Consider the following 15,014-nt stretch of genomic DNA (forward strand, 5'->3'; position numbering starts at 1 on the left):
AAACTGCACAGAATAGAGAAACATGACTCAGGAAAATGTGAATTTTGCAAAAGTTACATGTCATGAAAATCCTTTTTCTTACAATATCTGACAGCAACAGAGGAAGATAAGATGATATAGTTTAGTCCATAATTCATCTTATCAGTTACTCATTACCAGTTACATAAAACTCCTTAAAAGAAAGAAGGGATTTCTGGTCTAGATACAACCAATGGGATTTTTGAAATACTTTTTGAAATTGTTAAAAAAAAAAAAATAAAAAAAAAAAAAAAAACAAAAAAATAAACAAACTCATAGCCTGATTATTAATGCTTTGTTTGCTTCTCACGTAAAAAAAAAAACTGCATTCTCGACACTGTTAAAATATTCCACTCGTATCCTGTAGAGGGAGCAAGTGATGAGAAAGTTGACAGAGAGACATAAGTTACAGAGAGCTGCCTTTATATATTCAGTGGTTAAACAACACTCAGAGTACAACTGTGAGGGAAATACATGAATGGGTTATAACTGAATAATAAAGAATGAAATTCAATATTAAGATATTTAGATTTTAAGATATGAAGATTTTAAACACTTTATGGTTTGTTTTGGACACAAACTCCTCCTTGTCATGTGACACATGAAAGTGAAACTATTACAGCAGGTACAGCAGGTTTTGTCATATGAGGAAGTAAACTACATTAAGAGAGAAAAACACAGTGAGTACCAAGATTTCACATCATATTTGATAGCCAAAATCAATCCTGACTGGTTTAAAGTGAAGTATAACAATAAGTAGTATCAGATATTTTGGAAGTAGTTTAAATGACATTAGGAGAGAAAACACAGATTCTGTAAATCATCAGATTGAACATTTACTTTCATTTTAACACAGTGCTTGTCTGAATTTGTTATGCTGTTTGTGAATAATTTGATTCTGTGTAAATAATGTCAGGATGAAATTGTTTTTCATGTGTGCAGGTCATTACTGTGGACTGACTGATGAGACAGAGGTGGATTTGAGAAAATTAAATGCTGAGATGATTCATAACTCACTCTGTGGATCAACATCTGTATCTGTTTTTAGATGAAACCATGACCTCCAGAATGAATCTCTCTGAAGAACATGAAACAAAGATAAAGACAGTCAAGAGGTGAGAGAACTTGAAATGTTTCACATTTTCAATGCTCAGAAACAATAAATACATAATACAATAGCATTTTCATTTATAGTCTGATTCAGGGGGTGAATCAGATTCACCTGAACACATCAATGTGTCTGTGAGGAAAAAACAACTGATGGATCTTTCAGATCTCTGTAGAGATGAAGACTCTTCTGTTGAGTCCATATGAGATATTATGAGTGTCATATATACTGTAGGTGTAGTGTATTATAGACATTGTCATCAGGTGTCCCTGTTACTGCTGGATGTTTCTGTGTCTGTCTTTATATGTGTGTATTGGTCTATTTTTTCTATAATGCATGAATGAAAAGGGCACATGTGGCAGATTCCTTTTATTTATAGAAATTTAATCTTTTAACTCTCAAGTCACAAAAGACTCCTCAAGTGAAAGATGAACATTTAAGGGAGTTTGAAACAGTAAAAGGTGTTTCTGTCAGAGCAGTGTGAGATTTTCTGAAACAGTTTTTATTGCTGTTATATTTTAGTCTGTGGCAGAATGAATCTCCTGAACCCAGCTGTGTGTCCATGAAGAGTGACGGGTCAATGGCTCCTCCAATTGATTTCAGCTCAGGAGAATCATCTGCTGATCTGAGGTGATGTTTAGTTTACAGTATGAGAAATATATACAGTATATGATATTCATTTACTGATGTGTATTAAATACATTAACACATATTTAAAAATATTTAATATTTGTTTAACTACAGTCAAAAACATGAAGGACCAGAATCACATACAGCAAAGAAGAACTTAGACTCCATTTTCAAGGTTGGTTTTGTGTGTGTGTTTATCAAAACAATGACCCTCTGGGTAAAAGTATTTAGAAATGGAGAAATCTGTGAAATCCTCTCTATAATAGTCATATTTACTTTCCTACACACATAAGATCATTTGTAGGCCACTATAAAGCAGATCAATGACCACTAAAGTAGAGAAGATGAATCCATATGTAACCTGACTGCTGCACAAAGATGAACATCAATCTAGCAAACAGACAATCCAGTCAAACTCCCTCTTTTAACCTCAGTATCTGTAGACGCTGATGTTTGAGCATACAGTCGAAGTTATTAGCAGGTGTGATATAATTCAGTGATGTTTATTAGTGTTCATGCCTTAACTCTTGTGTATTGATCCTTTGGTTCACCCTCTCTGTGATGGAATGGAGGTTTATTGTTTGAATATTCACTATGATTTCAGGAGCTTGAGCAGAAAATCATGTCTGTGATGAAGAGTGAGTTAAAAAGCTTTAAGAGACTACTGAGTCCAGATTACCCAGAATGCTCTGAAAGAGACCATTATGATGATGAGGGTCATAACAGAGTCAGAGAGGGGCTTCTGAAGATCACACTGATCATCCTGAGGAAGATGAACCAGACAGACCTCGCTAACACACTACAGACCAGTAAGAGCTCTGGATCAGCAGATTATAGCCTGTGTTTTTATTATGAACCTTCTGTCTTCAGTTAGTAATGTTGATGAATGTCATGACACATGTAACATATCAAACCTATAAATACATTTCTAAAATATTGTTTATTAAAATTATTTCCTTTGCTCAGAACTGATGCCTGTGTATCAACAAAAACTCAAATCCAGACTACAGGACAAATATCAGAGAATCAGTGAAGGAATGTCCAATCATGGAGACTCAACACGTCTGAATGAGATCTACACAGAGCTCTACATCACAGAGGGAGGGAGTGGAGAGATCAATAATGAACATGAGGTGAGACAGATTGAGACAGTGTCCAGGAGACCAGAGACACAGGAAACACCAATCAACTGCAATGACATATTTAAACCCTCACCTGGACAAGACAAACCCATCAGGACTGTGCTGACTAAAGGAGTCGCTGGAATTGGAAAAACAGTCTCTGTGCAGAAGTTCATCCTGGACTGGGCTGAAGGAAAAGCCAATCAGGATGTTCATTTCATATTTCCACTTCCTTTCAGGGAGCTGAATTTGATACAGAAAAATCTCAGTCTTGTGGATCTTCTAAATCACCTTCACACAGAAACCAAAGAATTTAAGTCAGCAGATTATGATGATTACAAAGTCATGTTCATATTTGATGGTCTGGATGAGTGTCGACTACGTCTAGATTTCCAAAACAATCGGAGCTTGTCTGATGTAACAGAATCAGCCTCAGTGGATGTGCTGCTGACCAACCTCATCAAGGGGAATCTACTTCCTTCTGCTCTCCTCTGGATCACCTCTCGACCAGCAGCAGCCAATCAGATCCCTCCTGAGTGTGTCGACCAGGTCACAGAGGTACGAGGATTCAACGACCCTCAGAAGGACGAATATTTCAGGAAGAGAATAAACGATCAGAGTCTGGCTGATAGAATCGTCACACACATCCGATCATCAAGAAGTCTGTTCATCATGTGTCACATACCAGTCTTCTGCTGGATTTCAGCCACTGTTCTAGAGAGGATGATGGGTAAAGCAGAGAGTGCAGAGATTCCCAAGACTCTCACACAAATGTTCACACACTTCCTGATCTTTCAGACCAAACTGAAGACACAGAAGTATGATGGGAAATATGAAATCGATCCTGATCAGGCTAGAAAGACTATTCTGTCTCTAGGAAAACTGGCTTTTGAACAGCTGGAAAAAGGGAACCTGATCTTCTATGAGGAGGACCTGAAAGAGAGCGGCATTGATGTCAGAGAAGTGTCAGTGTACTCAGGAGTTTGTACCCAGATCTTCAGACAGGAGTTTGGACTGCAGCTGGGGAAGGTGTACAGCTTTGTTCATCTGAGTATTCAGGAGTTTCTTGCTGCTTTATTCAAGCTGCTGTCCTTTTCTGAACAAAACACAGGACTGATGAATGTGTTCAGGTCACCAATGACCAGTTTACTGAAGGGAGAAGTGGACAAGGCCTTACAGAGTGAGAACGGACACTGGGATCTTTTCCTCCGGTTCCTTCTCGGTCTCTCACTAGAGTCTAATCAGACTCTCTTACAAGGCCTCCTGAGAAAGACAGTAAGCAGCTCTGATATCAATCAGGAAACAGCTGAATACATTAAACAGAAGATCAGGGAGAATCGCTCTCCAGAGAAATCCATCAACCTGTTCCACTGTCTGAATGAACTGAATGATCGTTCACTAGAGCAGGAAGTCCAAACATACCTGAGCAGAACAGATCTCTTTCGTCTCTCTGGAGTCAAACTGTCTGCTGCTCAGTGGTCGGCTCTGGTGTTTGTGCTGTTGAACTCAGAAGAAGAGCTGGATGAGTTTAAACTGAGTAAATATGATCCATCAGAAGAATGTCTCCTGAGGCTGCTGCCAGTGATCAAAGCATCTAGAAAGGCTGAGTGAGTATTTTACAGTGTCTTTGTTTTATTGACTTTATTGTATACAGTAGGCCTTTGTTTCTCTACCATGTTTCTGTATATTTTGAGGTCTTTCTTATGTGACACACTGAGCTAACATCATAGAGTGCTCTACTAATGACCTGATGAGTTGAATCAAGTGTGTTTGATAAGAGAGATTCATCCAAAATGTGTAAAGTTGAGGTGCCTTCAGGAACAGGGTTGTGACTCTCTGATACTACAAATATTGGATTGGGATCAATCTAATAATACATATGTATAATTTAATTTCAGTAAATTAAAATAGTAGACAAAATGCATCTTAAACTGCAAAAAAGTAAAAGAGTTTTAGTTAATGCCACTCTATTAAAAGATGCATGTTGTGATGAAGCGACTGCCACGAGGGGAAAAGGGAACTTGAGTCCATGAAAATACATAAAACTAAACAAAACAACAACAACAAAACAAACAAAAGAAAACAGTGGCTCACTCGGGCAGCACTTTCATGTAGTGATGTTACGTTCAACACAGAAGCTCAGAGGCTTGCATAAAAAAACACATTTCACATTGAAGCACTGTATCAGAGCTTGATTTATTTTGAGAAAAGCACGTGATGTATGACGTCCGAAGCTTCGTTTACCTGACATGAAAACCACGTGACTGCTTCAGTATCTGGTTCAAACGAAGCGAACCTCAGTGCCATTACCTTTACATTATATTATATTTTAATGTGTTAGTATTGTTTATTTATTTATTTTTAATCGTAATTTAAAAATTGAGCTCAAAAATTTACTTTGCCCATGAAGTAACAGTCTAAGGACTAAAAAAATTAATTTGTTAATTTATGTTTCATTTATTTTAGTGCTATACACCTACACAAATGAATGACTTTGACAATGACCGTTATTTATATACAATAAAATAAAACAAAGAAACATTCATAAACACAGATGTGAAACCAGCGGCTGTAATGGTAACACCGCATTTTGGAAAGTGTTATTCATTTTTATAACCACTAAATGGCCACAACATCCCGTTTTGAAAAGCTTCGAGTAATAAACCTTTTTCCGATACGATTGTGAAGCTTTTCTGGTTCACAACGCTTCACTTCGCCATCACTACTTTCGTGCAGGGTGTAAATTTATTTACTGTGCCAATAATCCAGACAGTCCACAGTGAAGAATACAGGTGTACAAAATTATACCAAAGTACCAAAGCAAAAACAAATAGGAAAATAAATATATAAAAAAACACACTGTATTTACAATCACACATTGTATCCACAATATACAATAAATAAGTTTAAAGTTTGCTCAAGGTACTGAAACACTTTTGCCAACTTGGTTAACAAGCAACCATGTGTGAGTCTGGCCTCCCCTTTTATAGACCAGACTCCACCATTCTTTGTCAACAATCACAAACAGATAAGTATTCAGGTACCTCACACATTTTACATTCCCACAATTCAATTTAAATGTCACACACACCCACATTTATTATGCTTTCATCGCCCATGACCGGTAATACTTCAAATACACATATTCATCATTATTAAAACACGTAAATAAGTTACACATAATTCACACGTAATACCCGTTACAAACAGATGATGGTTTCGCCGGCGCAACCCACTCTGTGTCTTTAAAAGCAGGCGACTGACTACTTCCTGACAAACAAACACTTGAACGAAGACAAAACACAAGACGCGGCTGATGTTTGTGCGTGAGATGATCGGGTATGAGACGGTGGAATCTGTGATTTGGGAAAATTGGCGATCGTTTCAGCGCGTGCACAGGTAAAGAGCGGGAACAGAGAGTGGATGAAGTGCGTGTGTGTACAGGCCAGTGCTAAAAAATGTAATAAAATGTTTACAAATGGCACTGAGGTTCCATTAGTTTGAAGCAGATACTGAAGCAGTATCAAATGCTTTCAAATTATTGAAGCTTGCTACTATCATAGATCTTTTCTCAAAACGAACTGTCAGAATAAAGACAATGTGACAAAACAGGTGCTTTGTCACACATGTAATCATTATTTATTTATTTATTTATTTTATTAAAATTTTTTTTTGCATTCTCAAGAACAATAGAGAATGGGAACGTCTACGTCAGCAACGCAAAGTGATTTACTGGGACATTATTTTCAGACAACTCAAAGTCTAGACTTGAAAAATAGTGGATTAGAGATGTTGAAATTTATATTGTACATTTAAAAACACATTAGAAAAATGAAGAGCGCTTGCTGTGACATGAATTGCCATATCTGCAACTCATGACCGGACGTTAGAACGGATCTAAAATGAAGCGCAAAAATATGCTTTTCAGCTTGAAACAACACAATGGATCAACCTAGGGCTGGGCGATTTTATCTGGCACACGGACAGTGCCATCCACTCGGGTCAAAACTCAAACTACTTAATGTGGCTCACTGTGAAGTTTACTTAGGAATATTCATTCTTGGATTTGCGCTACGCCACCGCCTGCATAGTCTTCACACACAGACTGAACTTAGAGAAGTGTGACACAATATACCCCTGTAAATAAATGCAATTTAAATTCATGTCTTGCACACTTTAATGCCTGTTGAATGGAACATAAACGCTGTCTTCGAACTGTAATCAGAGCGGAATATTTCGAGTTCGCAGGGCACTTACTTTTGAATAGAACAGACATCTGAGATACACACAAAATGTGCAGAGCAGTGGTTCACTTACATGATCAACTGGCTGAGATCAACCTAAAGTGTGTAATATCAGTGCCATCAATATAAAAAAGAAAAAAGAAAAAAAGAATAGGTCCTGTGTGTTACAAAAAAAGGTTGCCGTATGATTTCTGTGAGTGTAAAATGTTGTGTTCTGGCCACACAAGACTGAGTGCTCGAATGAAAATATGGATTCAAATATTAGTACATTTATTCTTCACAAACTGCAAGCAGCTCTTAAAAATATTAAAGCAAATACAGTTTTTTCCTCTAGTGATTTGTATTTATTGTCAATACATGTTTTAGTCAACAAAATTTTTTTTTTTTTTTTTTTGTTTTGTTTTTTTTTAAATGTACACTTATGAATGTGAAATTTGGTCAATAGAATAAGTAAGTTAATTAAGTAAAAGTCCTGTTCCTCTTGGTCAGGATAGCCAGTAAAGCCAAAGAGTACATTTTCCCATAAGAGTAAACAAGGTCTTAAACACTGAATATTTTCATGAATAAATTTTTGAACCTTACACCATAGTGTAACTGAGTATGTACAGTGCCAAAATAAGTGCAAGGCAGTTTCCTCATACTCATTACAAAAAATACAATTTACATTTATTCATTTTTTAAATTTTTGTAAATAATGCTTTGCTGGATAAAATCTGTGAATGAGCTTATAAGAAACTTCTTTAATCTTATTTCTCAGATGATATTTCTGTGGTAACAGCCATACTTTTCTCCTGCAAATCAATTTTCCATTCATTGAAGAGACCCAATGAGACAAAACATTTGATAAAAAACAGATTTTACCAACATAAAATTTAGTAACATCAAAGGACACTGACTGAATTGGGAGAATGGTCTTTATCAATACCTCTAAATAGCATATGAGTACCTGAAGGGACTGAACCAGAAACAATTGCAAATTCTTTTTGAGTAACTGCTGTTTTATAATAAGAAAGATGTTCCTCCTTTATTTTATAGCTGACTAACCAATTTAATATCATTGTCAAACCAGTTCTTAAAAAAAAAAAAAAAAAAAAAAAAAGAGATTTGTGTTTGTAAAGAATGTTTCTTTTATTCCAGATGAAATAGCGATGTGGAAAAAAAAAAATAAAATTATGCTTATATATTATTAACCAAGATAGGAGCACTTGTTTGTGGAAGACAGATAACTTAGCTGGAATTTTATCTATATTATAATTACACATCAAAACTAAGACCACCAATATTTGAAAATACATATTGAGGAATTAAATTCCAGACAGTACTGGGGCTTTTTAAGTGATGCTTAATCCAATAAATCTTAAATGTGTGGTTCATAGTGGTGACATCTAAGAAATTAAGGCCACCATTCTCATATGTATTTCATAATTACAGTCTTTTTAACATGGTGTGTTCGATTTTTCCATAGGAAATCAAAAAGCATTTTAATATTTTTACTAATAGAGTTATCAAGATACAAAGATAAGGAGGCATATGTCAGTCGGGCTATAGCTTCAGCCTTCGTAAGGAGAACTCTCCCCTTTAGGGACAGATCTCTTTGAAGCCGAAAGTTTTTTTTTTTTTTTTTTTTATCAATTATGGGGTTAAAATTCAGAGAACATTTTAACACTATCTTTAATGGGAATGTTACTAATACTTGTTAAATCTTTAACAGCCATTAGTTCACACTTACTAATATTAAGATAGAGACCAGAAGCACTAGAAAACTCATTAATAACATTAACCACAACTGGAATTTGGTCACTATTTTTTTTTTTTTTTTAAAAAAAGGGTCATATCATCGGCTAACTGACCTATAATAAATTCTCTATGTGCAACTGAGATACCCTTAAGAATACTTTTTTTTTTTTAACATGCACAGATAATAATTGGTTTACAAGCAGGAAAAGATATGGGGAGATAGGACAACCCTGTACCTCTTTTTAAATCAAATCTAGAGGTAGTTCCATGTTTAAATTGAACTAAAAATAAAAATCTAAAAATAAAATAAAATAATTTTCATCAATTAAATATGAATAATCTAGTATATCTAAAACCAACCTTATATTATTCGAAATGTACCTGTTTTTCATAAAAAAAGTTTCATCTACAATATATAGATATAATACGTTCTTAATTCTTTTAGCAAATATAGAAGCAATTAATTTATAATCATTATTAAAAGACTAATTGGCCAATTGTCAATAATGGTCAAATCTTTTTTAGGTTTAGGAATAAGAGTAATTAAACCCTGAGTCATGGTAGATGGGAGGTTGGACTGGTTGCTCAGCAAATAACTTATAAAATTCTGAGGTTAGACTGTCCGTTCTGGGAGACTTATTATTTTTTAAGTTATGAATTGAATTGGTTATTTCTTCTGAACTAATAGGTTGGTCACACATAGCTTTTTCTAAACTATCTATTTTTGTAATCTCTCCCACTGAATTTAAGAAATCATCTGAGGCTTTAGTGTCATATTGTGACACATATAGTTTACGGTAAAAGGTTGAGCCATATTCTGAAATCTCTCTTTATCATTCATTTGTGACTGAGGAATAGTATTTAATGTAGCCTGATTTTTTTTTTCTAGTCTAACGAAGTAGGAGGGATTCTGTTCACCTTCCTCCAACCATCTTTTCCTAGACCTTATAAAGGTCTCCTTCAGCCTTTTTTTTTTTTTTTAAACAGATGTTGTCTAATTTACTTTGTAATGCTGTTATATTTGTTTTATCTATATCTGAAAAGTCATTAGACCCTTTATTTAGAACTGAGGTAATTCCGAATATTATTTTATCTTCCTGTTCTATATTAAGTTTAGCAAGATGACTGCCAACATGTCTTAAATATTTAGAAGCCTCAAATTTTAAAAGTTCCCAATTAGTGCAATATGATTTTTCTGTATTAGCCTTTTAAAAAAAATGCTTAATGAGGCATCTATTATAAAAATCTATTCTTGATTGCCTGGAAAAATCAGTATTACACCAAGTATGATTTTTTATTTGGATATTTTTGCCTCCAGATGTCTATTAAGCCATATTTCTCCATAAAGGTTTTTAGTAGCAAGTTACATGGAACTTTCTTTGGTGGCATACGATCTAGCGTATTATCTGGAGCAGTGTTAAAGTCTTCACCCATACAAATGATACCAGATGGATATTTGTTTAGCCAAAAGACAATTTTGTTTTCAGTCACCTCAAATGGAGCCCTGTTTTCATTTGAAGAATTGTAACCAAACATGTTAATCAACTGGTTGCCCAAAAAACATACATTAACAAAAACACGAGCCGTAACAATGCCGGAGCATCATCTGTAGATGTGATCGTAGCTGGTAATCAAAAACTTTAGTGAAGCTTGTAAAGTTCGTCGACGATAACCTGGTCCGCAAAAGGGAGCTATGTTCAAAAACGAAAGTCTGGGTCTTCGTTTTTTTTTTTTTTTTTTTTTTTTCAGCATACGCAGGCAAATGGATCTCAATACCATTAATGAAGGTGTGTGCACCCACGTAGTATGCAGCTTTTCCAGCTGCGTGTGCTTCTTCTGCCATAGGCCACAGCTTCTTTTGTCTTTCTCCGTCCAGTGGAGAAAGACAAAAGTCTTTCAAATAAGCCGAAGACTTCGCTGCCTTCCACACAGCATTCCTGACAATGCGTGATGTAAACTGTTCTATGACAGCACGAGGGACAGACTTGCTGCCAATTTGATTCTGCTTTTTCCCCAGTCTGTGAACTGAGTCTATAGCAAAGGAGAATTTGCCCTTGCCGTCAGGATATGTTTGCTCACATATGCGGATGACTTCATCCCTGATGTTCTCCTCCTTTTCGGGAACTCCTCTCAGCCGAAGTTTCCAGCACTTCGAGTATCTCTCCAGGTCAGCTAAACAAGTTTCACACGTCTCAATTTGCTGCTCCCCGAGTTGCAACCCAGAAGTTAGGTTGTCAACTTTCACTTTCACATCTTTGACTTCAGCAGAGACAAAGTCCACAGTCTTTTTCAAGCCCTCAATTTTCATAGCGTTGGAAGTTACCAACTTTTTAAGAGAATCAGAGCACTGGTTGATCAGTGATGAAATAGATGATAATATTGCGACCACATTTTCCAAGGTTTCCATTTTCCCTTTTTTAGAGGCAGGTTTAGTTGGAGTGTCGGGAAGATGAGTTGAGCAAAGAGCATCCAGGGTGTTACCAAAACCTGGATCAGTAACAGCAGAAAGTGCTTAGTCGTGCATATCTACTGATACATCCATCAAACTTTTCTCCCATTCTTTTAGTTTTCGAACACTTTTTGACATATTTATGCCACAATTACATCGGTAATAAAGCACACAACGGATGCATAAGGTAGCCAGTTGAAAGCAGACAGTTTACGCAAGTTATATTATTTTTTTTTGTCAGCAGAGCTACTAAAAGTTATCTTAACATGCCGCCATCTTGGAGCCATCCCCAGAAAGTGTCCGACTTGACAGCTCCATTTTCAACTCCGCCGCTGCTCCGACTGCTCTCGGCTAATCTTGTTGATCACCGTCTGTAGCTTCAAGTTGAACACACATATTGAAGCACTGTATCGGATCTTGATTCGTTTTGAGAAAAGCATGTGATTTATCACGTCCAAAGCTTCAATAATTTGAAAACCACGTGACTGCTTCAGTATGTGGTTCAAACTAAAGTGAACCTCAGTGCCGTTCCTTTACATTGTATTACATTTTAATGTGTTAGCCATGTTTATTTATCTATTTTTTTAAAAGTAATTTATATATTGAGCTCAAAAATGAACTTTGCCCGTGAAGTAACAGTCTAAGGAAGTCTGAGGCAGAGTTAAAATAAACACATCATAGATTTAATTGATGAATTTGTTTCATTTATTTTACTTATTTTAGTGCTAGTACACCAACACAAATGAACGACTTTGACAATGACCATTATTTATATACAATAAAATAAAACAACTAATCATTTGCAGAACCAGATGTGAAACCAGCGGCTGTAATGGATCACTGTCACTTTGGAAGGTTTTATTCATTTTTATGATCACTAGATGGATACAACATGAACCGTTTTGAAAAGCTTTGAGTAATGAACCTTTTTTTGGATACAGTTGTGTTGAAAGCTTCACTTTGCCATCACTTGTAATCATGTGACAGCCATAATTTCATTACGCTTTGTACATCAGATATAAATGTGCAGAAATCTTCAATGACATTAACCATGTTTAATTTGACAGCATTCAGCAATTTCTTAAATTAGCAAAGTATTGTCTTGTCAATTAGTCTCAAATGGCACACAAACCATCTGATGAATGTTACAAAAAAAAAAAAACCTACAAAACTACACAGCACTAACACTTTACACAGCTTTCCAGGAGTGAGGACTATGGTTGGCCCGATGCCACTTTTTCAGAACCTATCCTGATCTGATACCAACAATTTTGAGTATCGACCGATACCAATATTGATCCGATACCAGCACAGTTTTTTTCAGTGTAGAATTTCTATTTCTCAGTGTGTGTTGACCTTATCATCACCTCTTTTGTGTTACACACAATCTGCTAAATATAGACAACTTCATTATAACAAAAACTATCATCATCTATGACAAAAATACTGTTGTAAACTAGATTAGTGGATAATTCAGTAGCAAAAGTTACTCTAGAAAAATCATGAGTGCACAATTTTATAAAATCTAAAGTTTTAGTGACAAAAAAAAACATTCAACATTGTGAATAAGTGTGGGACTAAATCTTGTAAAATGTTACACATTACTTTTTGTATTGTTGTAAAATACATTCATTAAAAACAAGTAATATATTTATATATAAATATGTACTATAAATTAAAAGACATTTCTTTTAAATGTATAGCACAGTAATGAGGCAACAACATATGATAGATAAGATGAACAAGAAAGACTATTAATAATCATTCATTGGCAAAAGTGAAACGAAAGTCTCCAAATACAGAGCGACACAAAACGCTTGTGGTCAGAATGATGCACTTGAAGCAACACAGAGTCACAGCGCACAGACACAGCGCTCCACTTAGAGAAGTTCAAAGCACAAAGGGAAGAGATATTGATGTGTAGTGCATTAAATCTGTGCGCAAGTTTATTGAGCCTTTTATTTTAAAAGTTTTAAATTTCAGTTACTGTGCTTGTGAAGAACAATTCATAGTTCTCTCTATTCCAGTGTTGTGATCTAAAAGATACCCAGTAGAAATGAACATGATTTAGAAACAGCACGAGACTCCAGCAAGATCAAAGTCATTTTATGCAAAACCATTTATCTTTATTTACAGATCAAGTATAACATTATTAGGAACATTTAATCATCTTGGATTTTATCGTCTTGACTGTTGTAACTGAATGTGACACACAGTTTGAATACTGAATGGAGGATGACAGACAGCCGCAGCGGAGAGTAGAGTTTACGTGAACTTAAATATTCATCTGTACCTCACATTAAACTATGAAACGGCTTCAGAACACTTGAAATATAGTGCACAAAAACTTTATTGTGCTTCATAATGTTTTTGTGGCTTTCGTGAGGCTTAACAATAACACAACAGTATACACAGAATATCAGATATGGATGGGTCTCGTTTGACCAATACCTTGATCCAGAAGAAAATGACAGTTTTGATACTGATACTGAATATCAGATCGGCGCACCCCAGTAACCTTTATGAACAAGTTTTTGTACAGAACAAGTTGATCTTTGCTTGACCAATCAGTGGAAAGTTGTGTTTCATGTCCACCTACGTGTGGAGATCAAATATTTTCCATTTTCTATCAAGCCAAATTCATATTTTTTTTTTTTTTTTACAAAAATGAAAAAGGTGCTGCTTTCTCATATTTCTGCTTTGAGTATTAAATCAGGAAAACAAATTATCGCATGCTGAATACAAATGAAATAACAAAATCCTCTTCAATAGTTAAGGTTGAACATTTTATAGTAATATTTATAATAATAAATTATCAAAAGTAGTTTTGGAAATATTTATGGGGATATCTATGATATGTATTACATCTGTGTTTTTCAGGATTACATTGGACACATGAGTCAAGCACTAATAACTCATCTTTAATTTTCTATATATTCTCTGCAGTGTTTCCGGCTGTTGTATTACACAGAAAGGCTGTGCTGCTCTGATTTCAGCTCTGGAGGATCCACACTGTAAAGTGGAGAAACTACAGTGAGTCTTGTCACATCTTAGTAACTTTAAGGTTTCAAGTAAAAAGCACAATTACTCAGATATGTTTTCTATAGCAGTGGTTTTGATTGTTGTCCTCTCACTCTCAGTCCAAACCTTTTTTTAAAATAAATGTAAATTAATTAATTAATTAATTAATTAATTAATTAATTGCAGTCTTATTAATTATGATATTTTTATGGAGCCTTTTTTCAAAACCAGCACTGTAGTGAATGTGATTGTATTTATATATACATAATAATTACACACAGTACACACACATATATTAGGCAAACTTAAACTTTTATTTTGTATGCGATTAATCGTGATTAATCGTTGACAGCCCTACTTAATATGTGATGTGATCTGGGAAAACCAGTTGGATGTTGCACTGGGACATTTTCAGGAAACACAAAAAATAGATCAATGTCCTTTTTTTGTTGTTGTTGTCAAAATTAGGATTTCATTACATTATTATTCTATAACATCTTGTCTATCGTCTTTGAAAATATCTTGACAAAATTCAGTTGTTTAGAGCAGAAAAATAGTGATTTTATTGCAGCAAGCAGAAACGTCTCGGTTACGTATGGTAACCCTCGTTCCCTGATGGAGGGAACGGAGACGTTGTGTCTCCCATGCCACAACTCTGGACCGTCTCTGAGTGAGTTGAGATGCTC

At 35.2% G+C, this 15,014-nt stretch overlaps 1 protein-coding gene across 3 annotated transcripts; it reads left to right on the forward strand.

The window, feature by feature from the left end:
• Window positions 1-545: 545 nt before the first annotated feature.
• Window positions 546-14,402, forward strand: LOC127158071 (NLR family CARD domain-containing protein 3-like). 3 transcript variants are annotated; one of them, XM_051101206.1, is made up of 7 exons: window positions 546-698; window positions 961-1,133; window positions 1,649-1,756; window positions 1,865-1,931; window positions 2,361-2,565; window positions 2,723-4,484; window positions 14,254-14,402. In XM_051101206.1, the coding sequence occupies exons 2-7, from the start codon at window positions 1,075-1,077 to the stop codon at window positions 14,342-14,344; spliced, it is 2,292 nt and encodes a 763-aa protein (XP_050957163.1). In that variant the 5' UTR covers window positions 546-698; window positions 961-1,074; the 3' UTR covers window positions 14,345-14,402. The 3 variants fall into 3 exon arrangements, with proteins under 3 accessions (XP_050957163.1, XP_050957165.1, XP_050957166.1); XM_051101208.1 differs by having other exon boundaries at window positions 1,871-1,931; XM_051101209.1 differs by lacking the exon at window positions 546-698 and adding an exon at window positions 1,213-1,326 and having other exon boundaries at window positions 985-1,133; window positions 1,647-1,756.
• Window positions 14,403-15,014: the final 612 nt, after the last annotated feature.

Source organism: Labeo rohita, unplaced genomic scaffold (genome assembly GCF_022985175.1).
Source record: "Labeo rohita strain BAU-BD-2019 unplaced genomic scaffold, IGBB_LRoh.1.0 scaffold_1322, whole genome shotgun sequence".
Lineage (NCBI taxonomy): Eukaryota > Metazoa > Chordata > Actinopteri > Cypriniformes > Cyprinidae > Labeo > Labeo rohita.

Bases quoted from the DNA above. Each gene is read 5' to 3' on its own strand.
- LOC127158071 (XM_051101206.1), top strand. From the start codon at position 1,075: ATGACCTCCAGAATGAATCTCTCTGAAGAACATGAAACAAAGATAAAG. The intron at 1,932-2,360 runs GTTGGTTTTGTG...CTATGATTTCAG, and splicing joins ACTTAGACTCCATTTTCAAG to GAGCTTGAGCAGAAAATCAT. The intron at 2,566-2,722 runs GTAAGAGCTCTG...TCCTTTGCTCAG, and splicing joins CGCTAACACACTACAGACCA to AACTGATGCCTGTGTATCAA.